A 21,482-nucleotide genomic window follows, 5' to 3' on the forward strand; every position below is an offset into this window, starting at 1 on the left:
GGTCTGGTATTCCCATCTCTTGAAGAATTTTCCACAGTTTGTTGTGATTCACACAGTCAAAGGCTTTAGTGTAATCAATAAAACAGAAGTAGATGTTTTTCTGGAATTCCCTTGCTTTTTCTGTGATCTAGCAGATGTTGGCAATTTGATCTCTAGTTCCTCTGCCTTTTCTAAATCCAGCTTGAACATCTGGAAGTTCTTGATCCACATACTGTTGAAGCCTAGCTTGGAGAATTTTGAGCATTATTTTGCTAGCATGTGAGATGAGTGCAACTGTGTGGTAGTTTGAACATTCTTTGGCATTGCCTTTCTTTGGGATTGGAATGAAAACTGACCTTTCAGATAGGGGCAGCTTAGGTGAGAAAGGACATAACTTCAATTGAACTGAAGCTAGATGACTCTACCTTTTCATTTTACAAGCTACATGACAAATACACACGTCCACTACATTATTTCAAATATTTTTTATGTCTGAGGGGGCTTCAAAATGATTTTAAAACACCAAAAACAAAAAAAAGGAGTAGTTCTACCAGGTCAGGACAGAGAAGTAATACTGGACTTGAAAAGATACAGATATAAGAGATATAGATATAACAGATATAACATACATACAGATATAACAGATATAGATACAACAGATACAGATATAACAGATATAAAGAATAACCTTGGTAAGAATCACTTCAGTAGAGTAGCGGAGGATAAAAGACCGCCTGAAGGGAAAGAACAGGAGAGGTAAAAATGGAGACGACCAATATAGGCAGCTATACGGACAAGTTCTACTACAACATGGAGCAGAGAAACAGAGTACAGAGTTTGAAGGGGAAAAGAATTAGTAGGAAAAAAATTTAAGATGGCTTAGGCTTGTTTGCATGGCAACAGGAGGAAGTCAGTAAAACAAAAGAACAGATATGCAGGAACTACAGCACAGTTACAGAACCATAGTCCATAAAAAGGCAGAAGAAAATGAGGTACACAGGATTACAGGAGGGATCAACCGTAGACAGTGTCGGGCATTTTAATTCCAAAGCAGTATCTACAGTAGTATCTGAGCAGATATTGCATCCATACGTTAATGATAATAATGGCAACTAACAATTTTGAGCACTTATGTGACAGGTAGTGTTCCAAACACTTTATAAATATTATCTCATTTAACCATCATGAAATCTCTATCAAGTAGGTAAAATTATTGTCCCCATTTTACACATTAGGAAACTAAGTTCAATGAGTTAATCATTTACCCAAGAGTTTTCAGATAGCTCCATAGAGGCTGCCTAGATTTGCATTTCTCCATATATCCTCCACAAACAACACAGAATAATAAGAAAAACAAAACTGCACAAAACCCATGCCCTCCATACAACTAGAAGCCACAGAATGCCCAGACTCCAAAATAACCGTAAGTAAAAAAGAAAAGACATCAAATCCCAATGAGTAATCACTCATGCTCCTGCCACAAGCCTTCACAGTAAGCAAGAGCAGTCCAACAAAAACTGAAGAACAGAGACAAGGAGCTTGCAGCTAGATTATAAAGCTAAGATTGCTTTATAACCACCACCAGAAAAAGTTAATCCCCCAATTTTATAAATACTAAAGCATGATCCAGTCACTGACTGCTGGACAGGGACTTAAATGTACACGTGATCTGAAGTGGCTATCTTCAAAGTGGCTTTTAGAGGAGAAAAAGGCAAAAAGGAAGGGAGAGGCACCCTTTGGCAACAAGCAGGTGAAGAGGAAGAGAAGCAAAATGGGAAAAGTTAGCATCCTCAGTACAAGAAAGAAAAAAGCAAAATTCAGAAGACAGGACATCCCAGGTGGTCCAGTGGTAAAGAATCTGCCTACCAGTGTAGGAGACACAGGTTCAATCCTTGATCCAGAAAGATTCCACATGCCTCAGAGCAGCTAAGCCCATGTGCAACAACTGAGCCTGTACTCTGGAGCCCACAAGCCACAACTACTGAAGCCCACATATTCTAGGGCTTGCGTGCCACAACTAGAGAGTAGCCCCTGCTCACCACAACTAGAGAAAGCCTTTGCACAGCAACAATGACCCAGTGCAGTCAAAAATGAATTTTTTAAAAAAATCAGAGGACATACAAACACTCTCCTGACCACTATAAAAAAAAATTATTATAGAACTGGACTTTGCTACAGTGATAGAAGAGATTGCCATTGCATTATGATTCTCATAAACTACCCAAAACCCACATAATGAATAGGCAAAAAGAAATCAATTCTACACAAAGTTACCACCACCAAAAAAAAAAATACATCTCAGCAAATGAACCACACCTCCAAAACAAACAAACAAAAAGAAACAAAAGAAAACAACACTCCAAACAGAATTAAATATATAGTATTCAAACAAAACCTTGAGGATATAAAAAAATCACCTTAAAACAGGAATTCAAAATGTACAAAGAAAAATTAGGCAAAACATAATGAGAAATGAAAAGAAGGATAATTAAATTCTAGAAAGTAAAAGGTAATTATATCCAAAATGAGGAGTAAATCCAAGTGTCAAAGAAGAATAGATTCAAATGAAAATGTAGTAAGAGGCATTGAAGAAAGACAGAAAAGCAGTCAAGAAAATAAAAATAGTAAAAACAAAAAAATTTAAAGGGTCAAGAGAGGAAGCAATGGAAGTAGAAGACAAGTAAAGAAAGAATGACTTACATAAAACTGGAGTCCCCAGAGAAGAAAAGCAAAACAATCAAACAGAACTAATACTTGAAATTATAATTGTTCAAAAGTGTCTATAATTGTCCAAAAGTAAATGAAGATCTGAATCTACATATTGAAGAGGCATGCCAGGTATCTGGGAAAATTAACCTGGAACAATCAAATCTGCAGTAGATCTTTTAAACTGTATGAAACTTCAAAGAAAAGAAAAAAAAAGTCCTCTTAAACTCTCCAGGCAAAAAGATCAAATAACTTGCAAAGGCAAAGGAATTAGAATGGCATCCCCAATACACAAAGCAAGGCAATAATGGAACAGCCTTTTTTAAAAAATAAAGGTGTGAACCAAGGATTTTATGCCCAGCCAACTATTCCTGTACCAAATGTGAAGACTATAGAAAAATATTTCTAAATACATAAGACCTTAGGAATTTGGTACTTAAAAGTCACTCTTTTAAAATCTATTAACGCTTCATTCACCCAAGAAATGACTGGGGAAACCAGCAAAAGGACTGATGTTAAGTATTTTCAGGTGTCTAAACTATCAATGCTGGGAAAGATTGAAGGCAGGAGGAGAAGGGGACGACAGAGGATGAGCTGGTTGGATGGCATCACCAACTCAGTGGACATGAGTTTGAGCATGCTCTGTGAGTTGGTGATGGACAGGGAAGCCTGGCATGTTGCAGTCCATGGGGTCATAAAGAGTTGGACACGACTGAGCAACTGAACTGAACTGAACTGTATCAAACACTAAATAAAAGGTGAAGATGACAGTGAAAGATTAATGTTCAAATATTATACATTATGACACAATGGAAATAATGCAACAAAAATGGGAAAGGGAAAGTAGAATAAGCTCATTGATTCTGCAATAGGCAACAGTTGGGATACCATTAAAAACTGACAAATCAGGTAGTAAAACAGTAAATAACTGAACAGGTTGGTAAAATCATATAAAATAGTGTAAATAAGAAGAAAATGAAAAAGGAGTACAAAGGATGATATGGTGTGACACCTTTCTAAATATATCTTTTTGCACAAGTGTAGAAAACAAACATATGGACACCACGGTGGGGAGCAGGGATGTGGGATGAATTGAGAGATTAGGATTGATATACATACACTATTGATACTAAGTATAAAAGAGATAACTAATGAGAACCTATTGTACAGCTCAGGAAACTCTACTAGTGCTCTGTGGTGACCTAACAGGGAAGGAAATCAAAAGAGAGGTGATATATGTACACATACAGCTGATTAACCTTGCTGTACAGTGGAAACTTAACACAACATTGTAAAGCAACTATACTCCAATAAAAATCAATTAAAACTCTAAATAAATATACCTTTTTGTATGATTCTGACTTTTAGAACTATATTAACATTCTACAGGCTTAGAAAAAGAATCAAAGTCAACAAGAATTGGGGAAGACCCAAAGTGAAATAAGTACAAACAGAAATAAGCCTAACTGTATGAAAAAATAACATAACCACACTGAAGGAGGAGGGAAGGAAAAAACTATTCACATCATCAGTCTGAAAGTATCTCTCCCATAATACTTACTAAGCACAAAAAGAAAAACAATAACTTTACAAAGGACAACACTAGCAGACAGCATCTTTGTAACCTAAGTAACTTTGTAAAACAGTATTTTGACTACATACTATAATGCTAGATACCAAAAGAACAAGACATAAATATTATCCTCTCATTAGTATGCTTATTTTCAAAAGGACATAGATTATCAATCCCAGAATTATTTTTTGTGTACTGTGAGTGTGCACGTGTTTGTGTGTGTGAATGTGTGTACTGTGAATAATGATACATATATAACTAGCTCTGTCATGAAAAGATCTAGAAGCAATGACCCTCGAGTACCAAAAGGCACACCCAACACTGAGATTTTGGTCTCTAAATACCATTCTCCAATAAAAAAAAAAAAAAAAAAGCCTGGCGCCTTGAAGAAATGGTTGACATGGGGAAGGTACCAAAAAATCTTGGAATACTTTGTACTGTCAGAAAGTAAGGAACTATACAAAAAATTATGGGGACATGTCATATGAGCATAAGCACCAGCCTGAAGGGAAACACACTGGTCAAATGTGAGACAGTTAAAACATCAAAATAAATGATAGTAAGTGTTTATATCCCTGAATTAATATAAGAATCTACAATCCATAGTGATATTAATTATTTGGGAAAGTTCTTCATTAAAGCAAAATTCTAACTATAAATATAGAAAGAATTATTGAAGCAGAAAAATCACCATTTGGCAAACACCATGGTAATAATTACTGCAGGGAAAAATCATTAATAGATGCTATTATCACTATTATGTACATCACTAAGTAAAAAATATAATGAGAAATATTCACATAGTCTCAAGGTATCTCCCCATATGATACTTACTAAACATAAGAAGAAAAACAGTAATTTTACAAAGGAGAGCCCCGGCAGGCACCAGCTTAATCAGTGATCAAAAGTTAACAGCAGCAGTGACGGAAACATTCACATCAAGTCCTTTCCAATATGAAAAAATGGGAAAGACATAACATCAGTTCTGTGGTATTCCTGTCCAAAAAACCCACATAACCTGAATTCAATCATGAGAAAACAACAAAAAAACCCAAATTGGGTCATTCTACAAAACAACTTCTCAAAAATTACAAGATAGTAGAAAGCATAGAAAAATTTAACCCATCCACATTAAAGAACACATAACACTACATGCAAAAATTTATCTAGGATTGGATCCCTGAACCAGAGAAAGGACATTAGTAAACAACTGATGAAATGTAAAAGGTCTGTATAGCCAAAACTATGGTTTTTCCAGTAGTCATGTACAGATGTGAGAGTTGGACCATAAAGAAGGCTGAGCACCAAAGAATTGATGCTTTTGAATTATGGCACTGGCGAAGACTCTTGATACTCTTCTGGAATGGAAGGAGATCAAACCAGTCAATCCTAAAAGAAATCAACCCTGAATATTTACTGGAAGGACCAATGCTCAAGCTGAAGCTCTAATGCTCTGGCCCCCTGATGCGAAGAGCCAATTCATTGGAAAAGACCCTGATGCTGGGAAAGATTGAAGGCAGGAGGAGAAGGGGATGACAGAGGATGAGATGGCTGGATGGCATCACCAACTCAATGGACATGAGTTTGAGCAAACTCTGAGAGATGGTGAAGGACAGGGAAGCCTGGTGTGCTACAGTCCATGGGGTCGCAAAGGGTCAGACATGATTTAGTAACTGAACAACAACAAAACAGTCTGTAGATCAGATAATATTGTTGTTATCAGTATTGAGTTCCTGATTTTGATAACTATACTATAGTTATATAAAATATTAATATTTGGGGAATCTGATGAGATACATGCAGAAATTTTTAAGAAGTGTTTTATACAATAAATTATTCACATTTAAAAGTTAATAAAATAAAATAAAAGTTGCCCAAAGCCACAAGTAAATGCCAGAACTGAGAACACTCTTGTTCCAGAGTCCATGCCACCCTGCTCCACTGCACCTTAGGACAACTAAACACAATTAAGGACTCACTCAAGTACTAGGAGCTGTCCTAAATATTTTATACCTACTAACTTGCAGGTATGATAAGTATCATCATTATCATCATCATCTTCATGAGGCGTAGAGAAATTAGGATATATTTTCAATATCATACATCTAGTAACTATTTTGTACTAGAACTTGAACACTAGTCTGACCCCATGATATGTTAACTAATATCCTATAAAATAGATGCTAGAAAGGAAAATAATAAGAAATCAATATACCCCTAAAAATTAAAGATATGATTATCAAAATTAAAAAATTCAACACAGCATTAGAATTCAAGAATATCTCTCAGAAATTCAATAAAGGAGAGAAATAAGAAATATGAAGAATCAATCCAGCTAATCCAAGATAGTGCTAACAGAATTACCAGGGGAAAAAAAGAGAAATAAAGAGAAGAATATTATCAAGGAAATCATATCAAAGAAAATTTCCCAGAGCTCAAGAGAAACGAGAGTATGCAAACTGAAAGGATCTACCAGTGCTGACAGGGACAAATGAATAAAGATCTAGACCAAGACACACCCATCACTGTGAAATTTCAGGTACCAAGGATAAAAAAGAAAGCCTAAAAACTTTCAGAAAAAAAAGCCCAAAATTAAAGTGGGTCACCCACAAGAGAATAAGAATCTGAATAAGATTTCTCTTCAGCAACACTAGGAAGACAAAAACAAAACAAAACACATAGGTATACATGCACACACAATGCAGTATAGCTTTTAACCTTTTAGGAAAACAATAGTCAACCTGGAACTGAACTGTCAAGTATGAAGTTATAATACAGACATTTTTAGACACATTAAGGTATCTCAGAAAAACATTATTTCCCATTCATTACTACTTCACTTTAAAGAGAGAGAAATGTGCTGTAATATACATTTATATTTATCCTTTCTTCCTTCAAGTAATGTGAAGATGTGCTCCAACAAAACAGGATTAAAAAAAGAAAACATGCATATTTAGAAAATGACAACCTAAGCCATAGAGCAATGAAGAGAAATTCAAAACTAACAGCTGTGCTGCAAAATCAGAGGGCAACCAGTTGAGCATGGAGCAAGAAGACAGAAGGATCTGGGGGCATAAAGGGGATTCCACACAATACATAGAGTGATCAAGAGTTTGGAGGGGAAAATGAGGATATGATAAAGATATATCATGTAAGAAAAAGAAGGGGAAAAATGAACGCAATGAAAAACTACTGGAAACAAAAAAAGCTACACAATGAAGTCATGATCCAAATGTAAAGTATCTGGTTCAAATCAGAACAAGAAATCAGTGGGTTTTATGAAGATAAGTGAAATGGATTATAAACAATAAAAAGAAAGATTAACAAGCTAGTAGATTTTTTTAAGGCATAAGAATCTTCTATTTTTTTTTTAAGAAAATGTGAGAAACTCAAGGAGAAACAAAAATCTATTTCAAAGTTATAATACACATCTGAAGAAAACTAAAAGGGAATGATTTTGAGGAACTGGTGACTTTCAAGAAAGAGCTATCCATTTGAACATCTCTTTTAAGTAGCATGGAACCATGACATTGGAAACAGAAAGAAAGAAAAAGCTTTGCACTGAACAACATTTCCCTACTAATAATACAAAAGCTAAATAAAAATTTTTAACAATTCAAGTCAATTTGCAAATATCAAGCACAGGAAACTTAATCTGATTATAGAATAAACAAAAATGCTATAAAACTTGATGTTGTCAAAATAAAACTAGAGCCAACCCAAGATGGGAGGCAGAAAGAAGAATAGAGAAGAGAAGGTAGGGCATAGCTGTGGAAGTGAGAACAGGTGATTACTGCTCTTCATGATAAATCTTTTATTCTATAAGCATTATTTTGAGAAAAATATCTTCGAATGTTTTAAGGAGTAAACTGTTACCAGTGCAAATGCTCGGAGAAGGCAATGGCACCCCACTCCAGTACTCTTGCCTGGAGAATCCCATGGACGGAGCCTGGTAGGCTGCAGTTCATGGGGTCGCTAAGAGTCGGACACGACTGAGCGACTTCACTTTCATTTTTCACTTTCATGCATTGGAGAAGGAAATGGCAACCCACTCCAGTGTTCTTGCCTGGAAAATCCCAGGGACGGCGGAGCCTGGTGGGCTGCCGTCTATGGGGTCGCACAGAGTCGGACACGACTGAAGCGACTTAGCAAATGCTACAAAGAGGCTAAGTGAGAAGGAGCTCGATTTGACCTCTAATGTCACAGAGAGCCTTGAAAAGGACCATTTCACTAGAATACCAGAATGGAAACCAGAGTATAGTGGTTTGGGAAATGAAAACCTGAAGAGGACAAGTATATCCAGCAGAACTCTAAGGACAGAAGAAAAGAAAGATTGCTAACAAGAGGAATTAAAAGGAAAGGGAAGGTTGTTGTTGCTATTTTTATTGACATGGGAAAAAAACCTGAGCATGTTTTTAATCTGATTGAGGTGAAGAAGGGATGACAGGTGATGAAATCCAGAGTACAGGGTGAGGAATCAACCTTGTAGAGAAGAAAGGATATCTATTGTGAAATGCAAAGAAACCAGGTAGGGAGGGGGCTTCCCTGGTGGCTCAGCAGTCAAGAACCCGCCTGCCCTGTGTCACAAAGAGTCAGACATGACTGAGTGACTAAGTGTGCAAGAGGTAGGCAGGATGAGACAGGGAAGCAGAAAGGTGGTGAGATCCAGCTAACAGGGTCACAGAGAGCTTCTATCCACCAACAAAGTTTATTTTGACCACTCTCAGCACACTGCAAGTTCAACTGGAAAACAATCAAATGGGAAATTTTGGGGGGAAAAAAAAACCATAAAAATTAGCTGGCATTAGAGATTATCCCATCCAAAGCTGAGTGACCAATATGAAAATGTATGTGCCAAAATCAGTACCTTAAATTTGGGGATAACATCAGCTGTATCCTCTGAATTATGAATTAAGGCCACTACCTTCTGTATTTCAATTCTAGAACTACTTTTCTCCCCTGTATTCTGTGTTTTTCAAATTAATCTACTTACTATAGTAGGTTGTTTTTTGGCTACTAAATATTACAAATAGAAATCTATGTTGATGACAGATTTTTTAAATGTACCTTGAATAACTAGTTCTTTTTCAAATGAGTTACATGAATTAACAGGAAAAAATGGTTGACATTATTTCAAAATGTAGAGGCCTTAGCAAAATTTATCCATGTTTTTTGCTTTTTAAATTTCTATTAATGACCTATCCTAAAGTGATTCTTCCTCTGGGCAATTATGCTGCTGAAACAGTATTATGTTACTCCATGTCTGGCTTACCCTAAGTAACCTGAAGCCTACAGACAGATTTTAATAAAATGAATACATATTCTTCCTCCAAAGGTTTTACTTTAACTTATAACTAAAGTCATCATTTTGAGATCACAAAAATATGTACCATCATTAAAAAATGAAACAACAGCAAAGGGTATTTTGAATCAAGCTGACTGGGTTAAAAAGTCCTGGGAATAGAACTAAATCTGTGATGACCACTGACATGCATGGGTCATCACTAAGGCAGCCCCAGCTTAGGAACACGAGGATGGCAGGGAAAAATCTCAGTGAGCTTAAAGGGAAGTATTTGTTGAGCAGTTTCCATTGTGTGTTCTGGATTACTGGAACATGATATGGTCAGTCTCTACTATAACACCACGCAAACCAGACTGAAGGTTGTTTACAATACCCTGGGCAATTTGAAACTTTGAGATTTCAACAATGGCATCAACTGACTAAAACGTTTTGAGTAATGTAATCAACTGTGATTTATTACCTCACATGAATGTGTTTCTAGCTTATAAATAGGCTACCACTGATCTCTTTTATCTCACACATAATTAAAATAATCAATCTATGGTCTTGGTATCAGTCAGTATTAAAAATTACAAAGCATGTTTTAGAGTTGAAATAAAACTTTATTTCCATCATCTCATCAGCCACCTTGCTGTATCAGTCTACAATCATTGCCATTCTGCCTATTTCTGGTCCTCAGTAAGCCTTACTCATTAGTCATACCCTTGTCTCTAGTAGACTTCCTAAATCACAGCTTATTCATGTACCCTTGGTATAGTCTTCGATGAATCTTTGGGACAACATTTCCATGCTTTTTTTCCTATGTTGGTGCACCCACATATGTTGTGTTCACACCCTGATTATTTATCATTCTGATCTACTCTTTGATCCACACTCTCACATGCTGACATTTCTCTCAGGTTGAAATCCAGATTTCACTTCTGGATTAGCTTTCTTCTATGCTATCCTAATGAAACTGCTCTGTACTTTTATACATGAACTGCTTGCTTTGTTTCTTAGAGGAAGAAAACTTCTTCCCCTAAGAATTACCAGTAACACTGTTTTCATTCAAATCTTTGCTTCTGAGCTCTTAAGAACTGGCTTTTATTACACTCAAACTTTTTGTTTTCTATTAGTTCCACTCTCTAGATACCAGTTTGCTTCTTCTCTACTCTACTTTACCTCAGTTCTTGGCTGATTAAATTGTTTCTAGAACAGGCTGTCCTTCTCCAACTTTTCCACTTAAAAATTTTGATTATCTAAAATTTAATTCCATTTTCTTATATTTTCTAATTCATATATTCACTGTATCACTGAGGAAGCTGAAATTAAGTATATATTACTCATCAGCTAAAAAGTTCAGAGCACACATACACACAAGTGTAGAAGAAAAGAAAAAACCTAAATAAATGCTGGTTCTCTTTCTTATCTAGTTTAAGCCTTATAATCCAATGACTGTGTTCAAATTGAACTCTCTCTATACATAACCAGAAGCATCCATCACTGTCTACAAAGTCACAAAGAGATATCAGGAGGAAAAAAGGCAGGAGGTGTATGTACAATCCACGCACATATATTAAAATTACATATTGCCCAAGAGGTTTCCCTCATAAAAGTAAACAACTTTTCTGTAAATGGTACTTACATGTGTGTATGACACACAATTAACTTGCTCCCAAGTTAATGGTTTAAACAGCTAAAAATCAAAACTTTAGAAACCAGGCTTGATCTTCATGAGTCATAAGCCATAAAACCAAACATTCCATAGAAACAAATGAAGACAAAAGCTATTAATAGCACTGTGTGTTGAATTTGACATGGATCATCCTAACAGACCACAACTGAAAAGTAAAACAGGCAAAAGAAGAACCCATGTCAAACCATTGTCATGGGAAGTGACACACAGAGGGAATGAGAGTAGGGGGTGGGGGAAAAGAAAGAAACATAAAATAAAACCAGAAGAGGCCTTTATGAACCAATAATGATCAAAGAGTCGGACATGACAGGCGACTAACACACTGGTCAATCACCAACAGCGACACTCGCCAAGATCTGGATCATATAATTGACTCAACTCTTTGCGTCGGGAGGGCAAAACAAACCCAAACAACAGGAACTCCATAAAAGTAACATGTCTTTCCCTAAATCCCAAAGAAAACAATTCACCATTAAAATGTTTCTGATGTACAATCACAAAGTGATGCAATTAGCCACCTTGAAGATCAACCCTAAACAAAACAGGAAAGACTTACACCCAGAGTAAATAAAAACTTGAAGGAAGCTACAGAGGCACAACAGGAGAAACATCTTCCTAACAGTCATCCTTCTACCATATTGTCCTATTATTTCAGATATTCATGCAGAGAATAAACAGTCAAATCAATGATGACCCAGAAAACACACTTTCATTCCATGGCATTTGGCCTCAATTGCTTCTTGGATCTCTTTTCTCAAAAAAAAAAAAAAAAAGGATATAATTTTATATACAGAAAACAATCAAGAAACATACCTGTGCTTTCCTTAGCAGTGACAGAGGTCAAAAGGAAAAGCTTAAGATTCATAGACAAAGAATATTCTGAACTGATACAATCTGCATTAGCTGGAAGAGAATATTTATAAAACTAATTCTTTCAGACAATTTTGACACTGAGTATGGTACACCATATTTCAAACACCTGTTCTCCTTAGGACCACAGGTTCAAACACGCATAGCTAAAACAACAGATGGCTTCCTGGGTGGCACCAGTGGTAAAGAATCTGTCTGCCGATGCAGGAAATGTGAAAGACGTGGGTTCCATCCCTGGGTTAGGAAGATCCCCTGGAGAAAGGAATGACTACTCACTCTGGTATTCTTGCCTGGAAAATCCCCTGGACAGAGGAGCCTGGAGGGCTACAGTCCACAGGGTCACAAAGAGTCAGACGTGACTGAAGCAACTTAGCACACGTGCACACAAAACCCAAGGTAAACTGATGCCACACAGCTAAGCGTAGGAAGTTGAAAGAAATCCCATTCCACTAAAAGTGATGTTTTCTTTTAAAGCTGCAACACCGTGCTTTTAGCCAAACAGACACTTAGCCACCCTATTATTCCAGGCACAAATGGTCATTTCAGAGACACCTGTGAATTGAGCAGAGCCCTGAAATGTTCTCCCACTAGATGCTTGATTTTTCTTTTCTTCCCTTACCTGATAATGAGCCTGGGCTTGCTGCGCTGAGTTCAAGGTGACATTGCAGAGCTTGCAGTACAGAGGCTTACATAGCTCCTCCAGGGCAGTGTCTTGTTCCCCTCCCTTAGGTGGCTCTTCTTCGCCAGCCAAAGGCAAGGAAGCCTCCTGCCCAAAAGGCTTCTGCGGCGGAAGCTTCAAGGCTCCTGTAGACCTGGCGGCCACTGACATAGGAGGAGAGGATGAGGGCCGCTTAGGCAGAGGAAGCCCGGCGTGTTGCAAGAGAATCATTGGGTAGGAAAGCCTTGGGCATCATCCAAAGGATGAGGAGAAGTCGGGTCTTCAAATCTGAATCAATAGCAAAAATTGAAAAATAAAAAACTTAAAAATGTATTATCAGCAATATGACACGTAAATGACCACATCATGGGTTCCTTCCTCTACTTCTCCAAACCATCTTTGGGACTCTCTTTCCTTTCCCTCATCCAGCACACTTCCCCCGTCTGTTAATCCACATTGACACAACGCTCTTCCACTGAGAAGAGCTTTATGGATTTGGCTTGATTTTGCCTGGCACAGCTCCAACTGCAGTCCCTCTGGCCCATGAACATTAATAGCATTGTATCCATGGCTAATTAAATCTAAAAGTCACATGACTGAAATGAACATCAAAGGTCACCCAGTCCAGACCCCTTCCCTCAGGCACACTTAAACACTCTTGATAATAATCATGCATAGACAAAAAAAAAAAAACACCAGCAGAGAACCTTAGCAAATATCCCCTTTCCATGCAAACTAGTCTTTCCATCCAATTAATATCAAAAACAGTGAAATCAAGAGTGTCACTGCTCAAACTACTGCAAACACTTCTAGAATGAGCTTAACTATCCAGGAACTCTATATATCTAATAGCTAATATTAGACATACACTCTAATATCTTGGAAAAACTCTTGAGTCATTATGTGACAAAAATAAATAAACGTGTACCTTCTGATCAACTAGTAGTACTGAAATAATTGATCCAGTGAATCTTCAAAGTGGAAGTTGCAAACAAACAACCTGAAGGCCACATGCAGCCACAGAGGTGCTCTGTTTAGAATATAGAGTGTTTCATTTTGCTTTCATTTTTAAATTGAATTGGTTGTCAACATTTTAAAATCAAAAGATTTGTGGCTCCTCTTGATAAAAGGGGGATCTGACAACACTTGGCCCATAGTCCCACATGGGCAACAACAGTTAATTAGTATTGAGAGGCACTGTCCTGGGTACTCAAGCTTGTCTTCTCTAGGCCACCTCAAGTCCCCACTCAGCCTGCTGCTTCTATTCATATTATGTGCCTGTGCCCTACAGGCTTGAGTTTAAGACCCCACTTCATGTAGCCGTAGATTGTATTCATTAGTCTCCTATAAAATCAGAGTATTTTCTTTCTCTCTCTAGAGGTAAATTTTGAGATAAGGATTTTAATTTGGGTTAATTGGAATTGTGGGAACTCAAAGCGCACAATGTGGTTCATTTTGAGATACCCAGGATTAGAAGTTGTCATCTGGGCCGGAGGCAGGTGAAATGGGTAAAACTGAAGTGGGATTGGAACATATTGGGTCTTTTCTGAGGGAAACAGTAGAGACTATAAGGGAAAGGAAATAGTTGAAAGACTGAGGAACTAGAATTATACTGGGGCCCTGGCAGTATGATCCAGTACCCCACTGGATGCTTACTTCATGCACTATTTGATGTAGGTAATTCTCCAGGCCAGAATCCTGGAGTGGGTAGCCTTTCCCTTCTCCAGGGGATCTTCCCAACCCAGGGATCAAACCCAGGTCTCCTGCACTGGGGGCGGATTCTCTACCAGCCGAGCCACAAGGGAAGCCCAAGAATACTGGAGTGCATAACCTATTCCTTCTCCAGCAGATCTTCCTGACCCAGGAATCGAAATGGGGTCTCCTGCATTGCAGGTGATTTCTTTACCAACTGAGCTATGAGGGAAGCCCCTAACCCTGAGTATCTCAAAATGAACCATACTATGTGCTTTGAGTTCCCACGATTCTAATTAACCCAAATTAAAATCCTTATCTCAAAATCCTCTATTCCTTCCACTTTCAGTACTATTAAAACTTCTTTTTGGTCAATAGAATATAGCTATTATAAGTGCCGAAATTTTCCATCTGCAATAGAAAAGTGTAGGTTTTATGACAGTAATAGATTTACTAAAACCAACCAAGAACAATTTTGAAAAGTTAAGTCTCTTTTACCACATTTAATCGGAGAAGACAATGGCACCCCACTCCAGTACTTTTGCCTGGAAAATCCCATGGACGGAGAGGCCTGGCAGGCTGCAGTCCATGGGGTCGCTAAGAGTCGGACACGACTGAGCAACTTCACTTTCACTTTTCACTTTCATGCACTGGAGAAGGAAATGGCGACCCACTCCAGTGTTCTTGCCTGGAGAATCCCAGAGTGGGGGAGCCTGGTGGGCTGCCGTCTATGGGGTCGCACAGAGTCGGACACGACTGAAGTGACTTAGCAGCAGCAGACCACATTTGATAAGTATCTACACCTGTAAATTGCAACCAAATAACGGTTTTTGTACTAAATTCAGGCTCATAGAGCAGCAGAGGTTATCAGTGCAATGGGAAAATAATGTACTAAATGGCAAAGTACATACATCATTAGTCATAGTATTCAACAATATTTCTCATTAAGCATAATATTTAGAAAAACAATAATGCTATTTTATTCTCAAGCAGAAGTATGCTGTCCATACCTCTGAGAATATTTTTTAAAAAGCAATACAGATTTAGAACATTTAAAAAGGCAGCTTCTCTATAATCACATTATTCCTCTCAATTAAACCAAGTGAAGACATTCAGAAAGCAAAGGCAAATACGGATATTTTAAAAAAGAAAACTATGGGGACAAAGACCCCTTTTTAAAAAGTCTAACTACCTAATCATAACAATTAGTAATATTAAAAGACTACATATACCACCTGTACAGAGACAAAAGGATACCAAAGTGCCAATGACAAGCTGCCAGCTCATAGAGAAATGGTGGAGGAGGATGTTAAAACATCTAGATAAAGGAAATAAGCAATATAAAGAGAAAATCAAGTGCTACCAACGGCCTAGACATGTCTGGACTTGTTTTATAAAAGTTCACTCCCACTTGAGGAAATACCAGCATGTCTCCCCCAGCGCTGTCTACAGGCTTCCATCAAAATAAAGGCCTGATAAAATCTCCTGAATTGAAGAAAAAATTCTCATACAGTACAGACTTACCCATTATCACATTTTACCTTTTAATGTCTAAAGAATAGCTAGATAGTCCAAAATTCTTTCTTGTAATATTTAACATTCAAAATGATGTCAACTCCCCCAAAAGTATCTATCCAAGACAATTACATCGGGTATTACTATACTTGGAAAAAAAAAAAACTAGCATAAAATAAAAATCTAAAAAGGAAGCCTTCAGTGAAAGCACGTATGGTGGAATATAAAGAGATTCAAAGCATAAAGAACTCAGGTCTGTTCAACTACTGCATTTAGATTAAAAGAAACTAACTTGATGCCTGATGTAAATAAAATATTCCTCAGATCATAAAAGCCATTCAATTTGATGCTTGAAGTAGCATAAATGAAGGATTTATGGTGATTAATGTCCTGGTATGGAAGGGGTTGAGGGGACAATAAAGAAAAGAAAAGCTTCTCAGTCTACTCTGTTTAAAGAAAAGGAATGATCATATAGCATAGTTTTCATGATCGAACTGGGGCCTACTCTTCACATACTGCATTAAAGACAACCAGTTTCTCATTTGGAGAAATCTTCGGAGGAAAGGAAACACAGTAAGGGAACAGGTTACTGGCACCTCAGGAATCGAGGGAAGTCTGTAACTGGGAATTCCGAAAATGAGGGAAAGACGGTGGGCATTATTCAGAGGTCATCAGAACGCAGCGAGAAGGAATGAGAGAGGAAAATAGGAAATTGTCAGTTGTAAGGTATATCACAGAAGGAGGACCCAAAAGAACGCAAGAACCCGGGGAAGAAGAGGCCTTGGTGAATTGGCGAATGTTCTCTAGTCTCAGTTATGACGGGTCCGAATCCTAGGAAACCTTTCACGTATTTGAATCAGAGCTACATATACTTCAGCATCGCCCACATATATCTTACATTTCTAAAACGTGCATGCATACACAAGAGCGCGCACTCACATATACATACATACATACACACATACACATGCACGCACGCACACACACACACATACACACACACACACACGCACGCACCTCAATCCCGTGAGGATGCCATCACGAAAGATGGAATCCCGGGTCTCCCACGGGGCCGGGGCAAGCGCTAGGGCCAAGGCAGCCGCACGCCTAGAGGATCCAAACAGTACACGTGAAATGCTTTAAAAACAAACAGATAAATAAAAGCACCGCAAGCCGGTCACGTGGAGGGCAGGTGGAAAGACCGCACCAGAAAAGAACTGCTAGCCTGGTCGCTCCGGTGCTCGCCCTAAATGCCCAGAGGCTCGCGATCGCCCGCACTTACCGGAACCCCCGGGACGCGCCGTGAGTCTGGGCGCCGCGCCTACCCCGGACGCCCGCCGCCGTCCGTCCTCCGCGACCGGCTCAGCCCGATTCTACTCCGCCTCCCTCCGCGCAACTTTCTCGGCTGGCCCGGCAGAGCCCCCTCCACAGCTGAAGGCTGACTGTCAAAAGTCAGTCCAACCGGACCCACAGGGAAACAGCTGCAGGAAGTGACTGCGGAATCGGGAGGCGGCGGAGGAGGAGACTGAAGGCGCCGGCTCGGCGTCGCCAGTGCGCATGTGCTTGGTGGAGCAGGGCCCGCGGCGGCGGAGGCGGCTCCAGCACGCCGGGAGGGTGGGGTGCGCACCCGGCAGGTGCGGGGACTGTGAGCGCAGCGGCTCTGAGCCGGCGTGGGGAACAAAGGCACGAGTCACAGGGAGGACGCACCACCGCCGGTCCTAAGAGTTTGTTCATCCTATAACCTGGAACGTTGATCCAGAGCAGAAACCTGGGCAGAGTTTTCGCAACTTTCATCTCCTGTCGCTGAGATCCAAACCCTTTTTCATTCCAGCCCTGCCCTCTGTCCGCTGATTGCCTGCTATGAGTGGCTGAGTGGAGCTGCCAGAATATCCAGGATCGTCCCACCTGCTGCGACAGAACCTTTAAACTGCTCCTTTCTCCGGGATGAAGGAAGAATAACGCGGGGCTGCCAACTCAGAGGTCTCCAATCACACAAGACTTGCCCTCTACACAACATCAGAATTGGCAAGAGGAAATGGCAACCCACTCCAGTATTCTTGCCTGGAGAATCCCAGGGACGGGGGAGCCTGGTGGGCTGCCGTCTATGGGGTCGCACAGAGTCGGACACGACTGAAGCGACTCAGCAGCAGCAGCAGAGACCTTCTCTGGCACACCACCACTCCCCACCCCACCCTCAATTTCACCTGCATGACAGGAAAGACTAGGAAGAGATTGGCTAAGACTATAATGTCACATCCTCTCATAGTCAACCTCAGCACATTCAGGGTTGACATTGAGAGATGAGCTGAGCCAAGTATTAACATTAAAATTCTGTTAACTTGTAAATTTTTCCATAGGAATATTTGGGGGTAAAATATTCGTAACATAAATTGACCTTTTTGACCATTTTTAAGTGTTTAGTTCAGTACCATTAAGTACATTCACAACATTGTGTGCTTATTTTTTAATCATTACAGTAAGTCCTCTATATATGAACATTCAAGTTGAGAGCTTTCAAAGATGCCAACATGGGTTCCATCAGCCTCAGGTTTGGGTGAAATTGTAGCTTGTGCTCCATCTCCTATTGCTGAGGATCTTTCAGCTCTTCCATCTCCCACCTCCTCTCCCTCCTTTAGTCAGTAACTCTTCTTGTCTGTTCACTGGATGCCAGGCCCTGTATGGCTGCTATTATAGTGTATTACCTTACTTTTCAAGGTTCTGTACTGTAAGATTTAAAATGTTTTCTTTATTCTTTGTGTTTGTTTATTTTTATGTATTATTAGAAAAGTATTACAAACCCATTACAGTACAGTATTATATAGCTGATCGTGTTCTTTGGGTACCTAGGCTAACTTTGTTGGACTTACAAACTTGCTGTCAGGATGGAACTTGTTCATATGTAGGGGATTTACTGTAATTAAAATGTCAAGGAGACCTATTTATAGCAAGATGTACCCTCAGTTCAGTTCAGTTCAGTCGCTCAGTTGTGTCCGACTCTTTGCCACCCCATGAATCGCAGCATGCCAGGCCTCCCTGTCCATCACCAACTCCCGGAGTTTACCCAAACCCATGTCCATCGAGTCAGTGATGCCAACCAACCATCTCATCCTCCGTCTTCCCCTTCTCCTCCTGCCCCCAATCCTTCCCAGCATTAGGGTCTTTTCCAATGAGTCAACTCTTTGCATGAGGTGGCCAAAGTATTGGAGTTTCAGCTTCAACATCAGTCCTTCCAGTGAACACCCAGGACTGATCTCCTTTAGGATGGATTGACTGGATCTCCTTGCAGTCCAAGGGACTCTCAAGAGTCTTCTCCAACACCACAGTTCAAAAGCATCAATTCTGCGGCGCTCAGCTTTCTTCACCATCCAACTCTCACATCCATACATGACCACTGGAAAAACCATAGCCTTGACTAGACACACTTTTGTTGGCAAAGTAATGTCTCTGCTTTTAAATATGCTATCTAGGTTGGCCATAACCTTCTTTCCAAGGAGTAAGCGTCTTTTTATTTCATGGCTGCAATCACCATCAGCAGTGATTTTGGAGCCCAAAAAAATAAAGTCTGACACTGTTTCCACTGTTTCCCCATCTATTTGCCATGAAGTGATGGGACCAGATGCCATGATCTTAGTTTTCTGAACGCTGAGCTTTAAGCCAACTTTTTCACTCTCCTCTTTCACTTTCATCAAGAGGCTCTTTAGTTCTTCTTCACTTTCTGCCATAAGGCTGGTGTCATCTGCATATCTGAGGTTATTGATATTTCTCCTGGCAATCTTGATTCCAGCTTGTGTTTCTTCCAGCCCAGCGTTCTGGGCTGGAAAGAAGATGTACCCTAGTAGTAAGCAAATAACTGCAGGAAATTAAGGCAGTTTCTTTGGCTGAAACACACCATCCAATACTACCAAGGACAAACAAAATTGACTATTTTCTAGAAATGACTTAATAAATACAATGGTTGCTTAGCAATCACCCAAAGCTAGTGTATGCAGACCCTTTGAGGAGAATAATTCATCATGCCTAGGTAGACAACTAACAGTTTTTCTGAATTAATTTTCTGTTTATGCATACATACTTTGAGCTTCTCCAGTGGCTCAGCAGTGAAGAATCTGCCTGCAATGCAGGAGACGTGGGCATGGCAATCCACTCCAGTATTCTCGCCTGGCGAATCCCACGATAAAGATTCCATTAAATCTGTAGATTGCATAGGGTAGTGTTGCCATTTTAACAATATTGATTCTTCCAATCCATGGACACAGTATATCTTTCCATCTGTTTGTGTTGTCTTCAATTTCTTCCATCAGCATCATAGTTTTCTGAGTACAAACAAGTCTTTTACTTCATTAGGTTGGTTTATAACTAAGCATTTTATAGTATTTTTTTCAGTAAAAACATTCACAAGTGGTCATTTTTACCATCCTGTTAAACATACTAAGCAAAAAGGCAATTGTTTTTACAGGTGAGGAGAAGGCAATGGCACCCCACTCCAGTACTCTTGCCTGGAGAATCCCATGGACGGAGGAGCCTGATGCTTTCAATAAATGCTGCAGTATTAGCTAATAAATTCAGAAAATAAGCACCTTCCAACTATATATGTGATAGATTTTACCACATTTATTAATTTTTTCAGTTGCTATTCTGTTCACTAAAAACTTATCATCTGTTGAAAATATTTTTGTTTGTACTCTGCAGATAAACATGAATTCACAAACATTGTAAACAAAAATCAGTGAGAGGTTAGATCAATGTTTTTCTTCAACATGTTTGAGTACAAGTTTTGAGCATATAAAAAGATGTCCTTCAACAGTTTATTTTTAAAAGTTCAATTGTTTCAGCGTGGATACCAATTTTTGAGGCAAAACATATTTTAGCAGAATCTACAGTACCAAATCATCATCAAACTTTCTCTTATTCCATAGCATCACTGTCCACAAGAATTCTGAAATTAATTCCAAGGCAGCTTTAATTATTTCATTTTTGTTTAAAATTTTTAGTGATTTTTCTTTACAATTTGTGTGGTTGTTTTCTAAAAACCACTAAAAGATTATTTCATGTAGTTACTCTGACTTTATCACCCTAAGTCACACTAAGGTTCAAGCTATTTTGCACCTTCCTAAAAATAAGACTTATGTTTGAAAAAGCATCAGTGCAAGGTCCTATACTGCTCACCAAATAAGCATGTGCTGCTCCACGTTTCCTTAGACACTTGCAGTTAAATGAGCCCTTGTGACTGACTCTGGGCTGGGAAAGAAAATAATGTATGTCATTTCTAACTCAAAGTTTTTAAGAACCAATATGTGATCTTCCAATTTGGAAGCCAGGTTTTGAGAGAATAGTCCCAATACAGAAGCAAACAAGGTTCTTGAGTCCCTGTTTGGGACAGAGCTACCCTGGAAAGTCAGTGGACCCACAATTGACTGATCAGGTGAAATACAGCCACAGTACTGTTAAGCCACTAAGATTTTGAGGTTAATTTGCTACCATGCATAACCTAGCATCCGAGTACATTCTATGA

At 39.0% G+C, this 21,482-nt stretch overlaps 1 protein-coding gene across 11 annotated transcripts in view; it reads right to left on the minus strand.

Moving 5' to 3' along the window:
- The window catches only part of ZMAT3 (zinc finger matrin-type 3), a 33,508-nt gene extending 15,900 nt beyond the window's left edge, over positions 1 to 17,608 (minus strand). For 2 of the 11 annotated variants that reach the window (XM_081570983.1, XM_081570978.1), the window contains exons 1-3: positions 17,253 to 17,608; positions 16,988 to 17,077; positions 12,725 to 13,051 (exon numbers count right to left, since the gene is read on the minus strand). In XM_081570983.1, the coding sequence (XP_081427109.1) occupies positions 12,725 to 12,994 (270 nt within the window). In that variant the 5' untranslated portion in view covers positions 12,995 to 13,051; positions 16,988 to 17,077; positions 17,253 to 17,608. Of the gene's footprint in view, positions 1 to 12,724; positions 13,052 to 13,691; positions 13,794 to 15,690; positions 15,738 to 15,996; positions 16,729 to 16,987; positions 17,078 to 17,252 lie in introns of those variants that run through there. The other 9 variants (XM_081570982.1, XM_081570977.1, XM_081570986.1 and 6 more) reach the window with 8 other exon arrangements.
- Positions 17,609 to 21,482: the final 3,874 nt, after the last annotated feature.

Source organism: Giraffa tippelskirchi, chromosome 2, assembly GCF_054371585.1.
Source record: "Giraffa tippelskirchi isolate mGirTip1 chromosome 2, T2T-mGirTip1v1.2.pri, whole genome shotgun sequence".
Classification (NCBI taxonomy): Eukaryota; Metazoa; Chordata; class Mammalia; order Artiodactyla; family Giraffidae; genus Giraffa; species Giraffa tippelskirchi.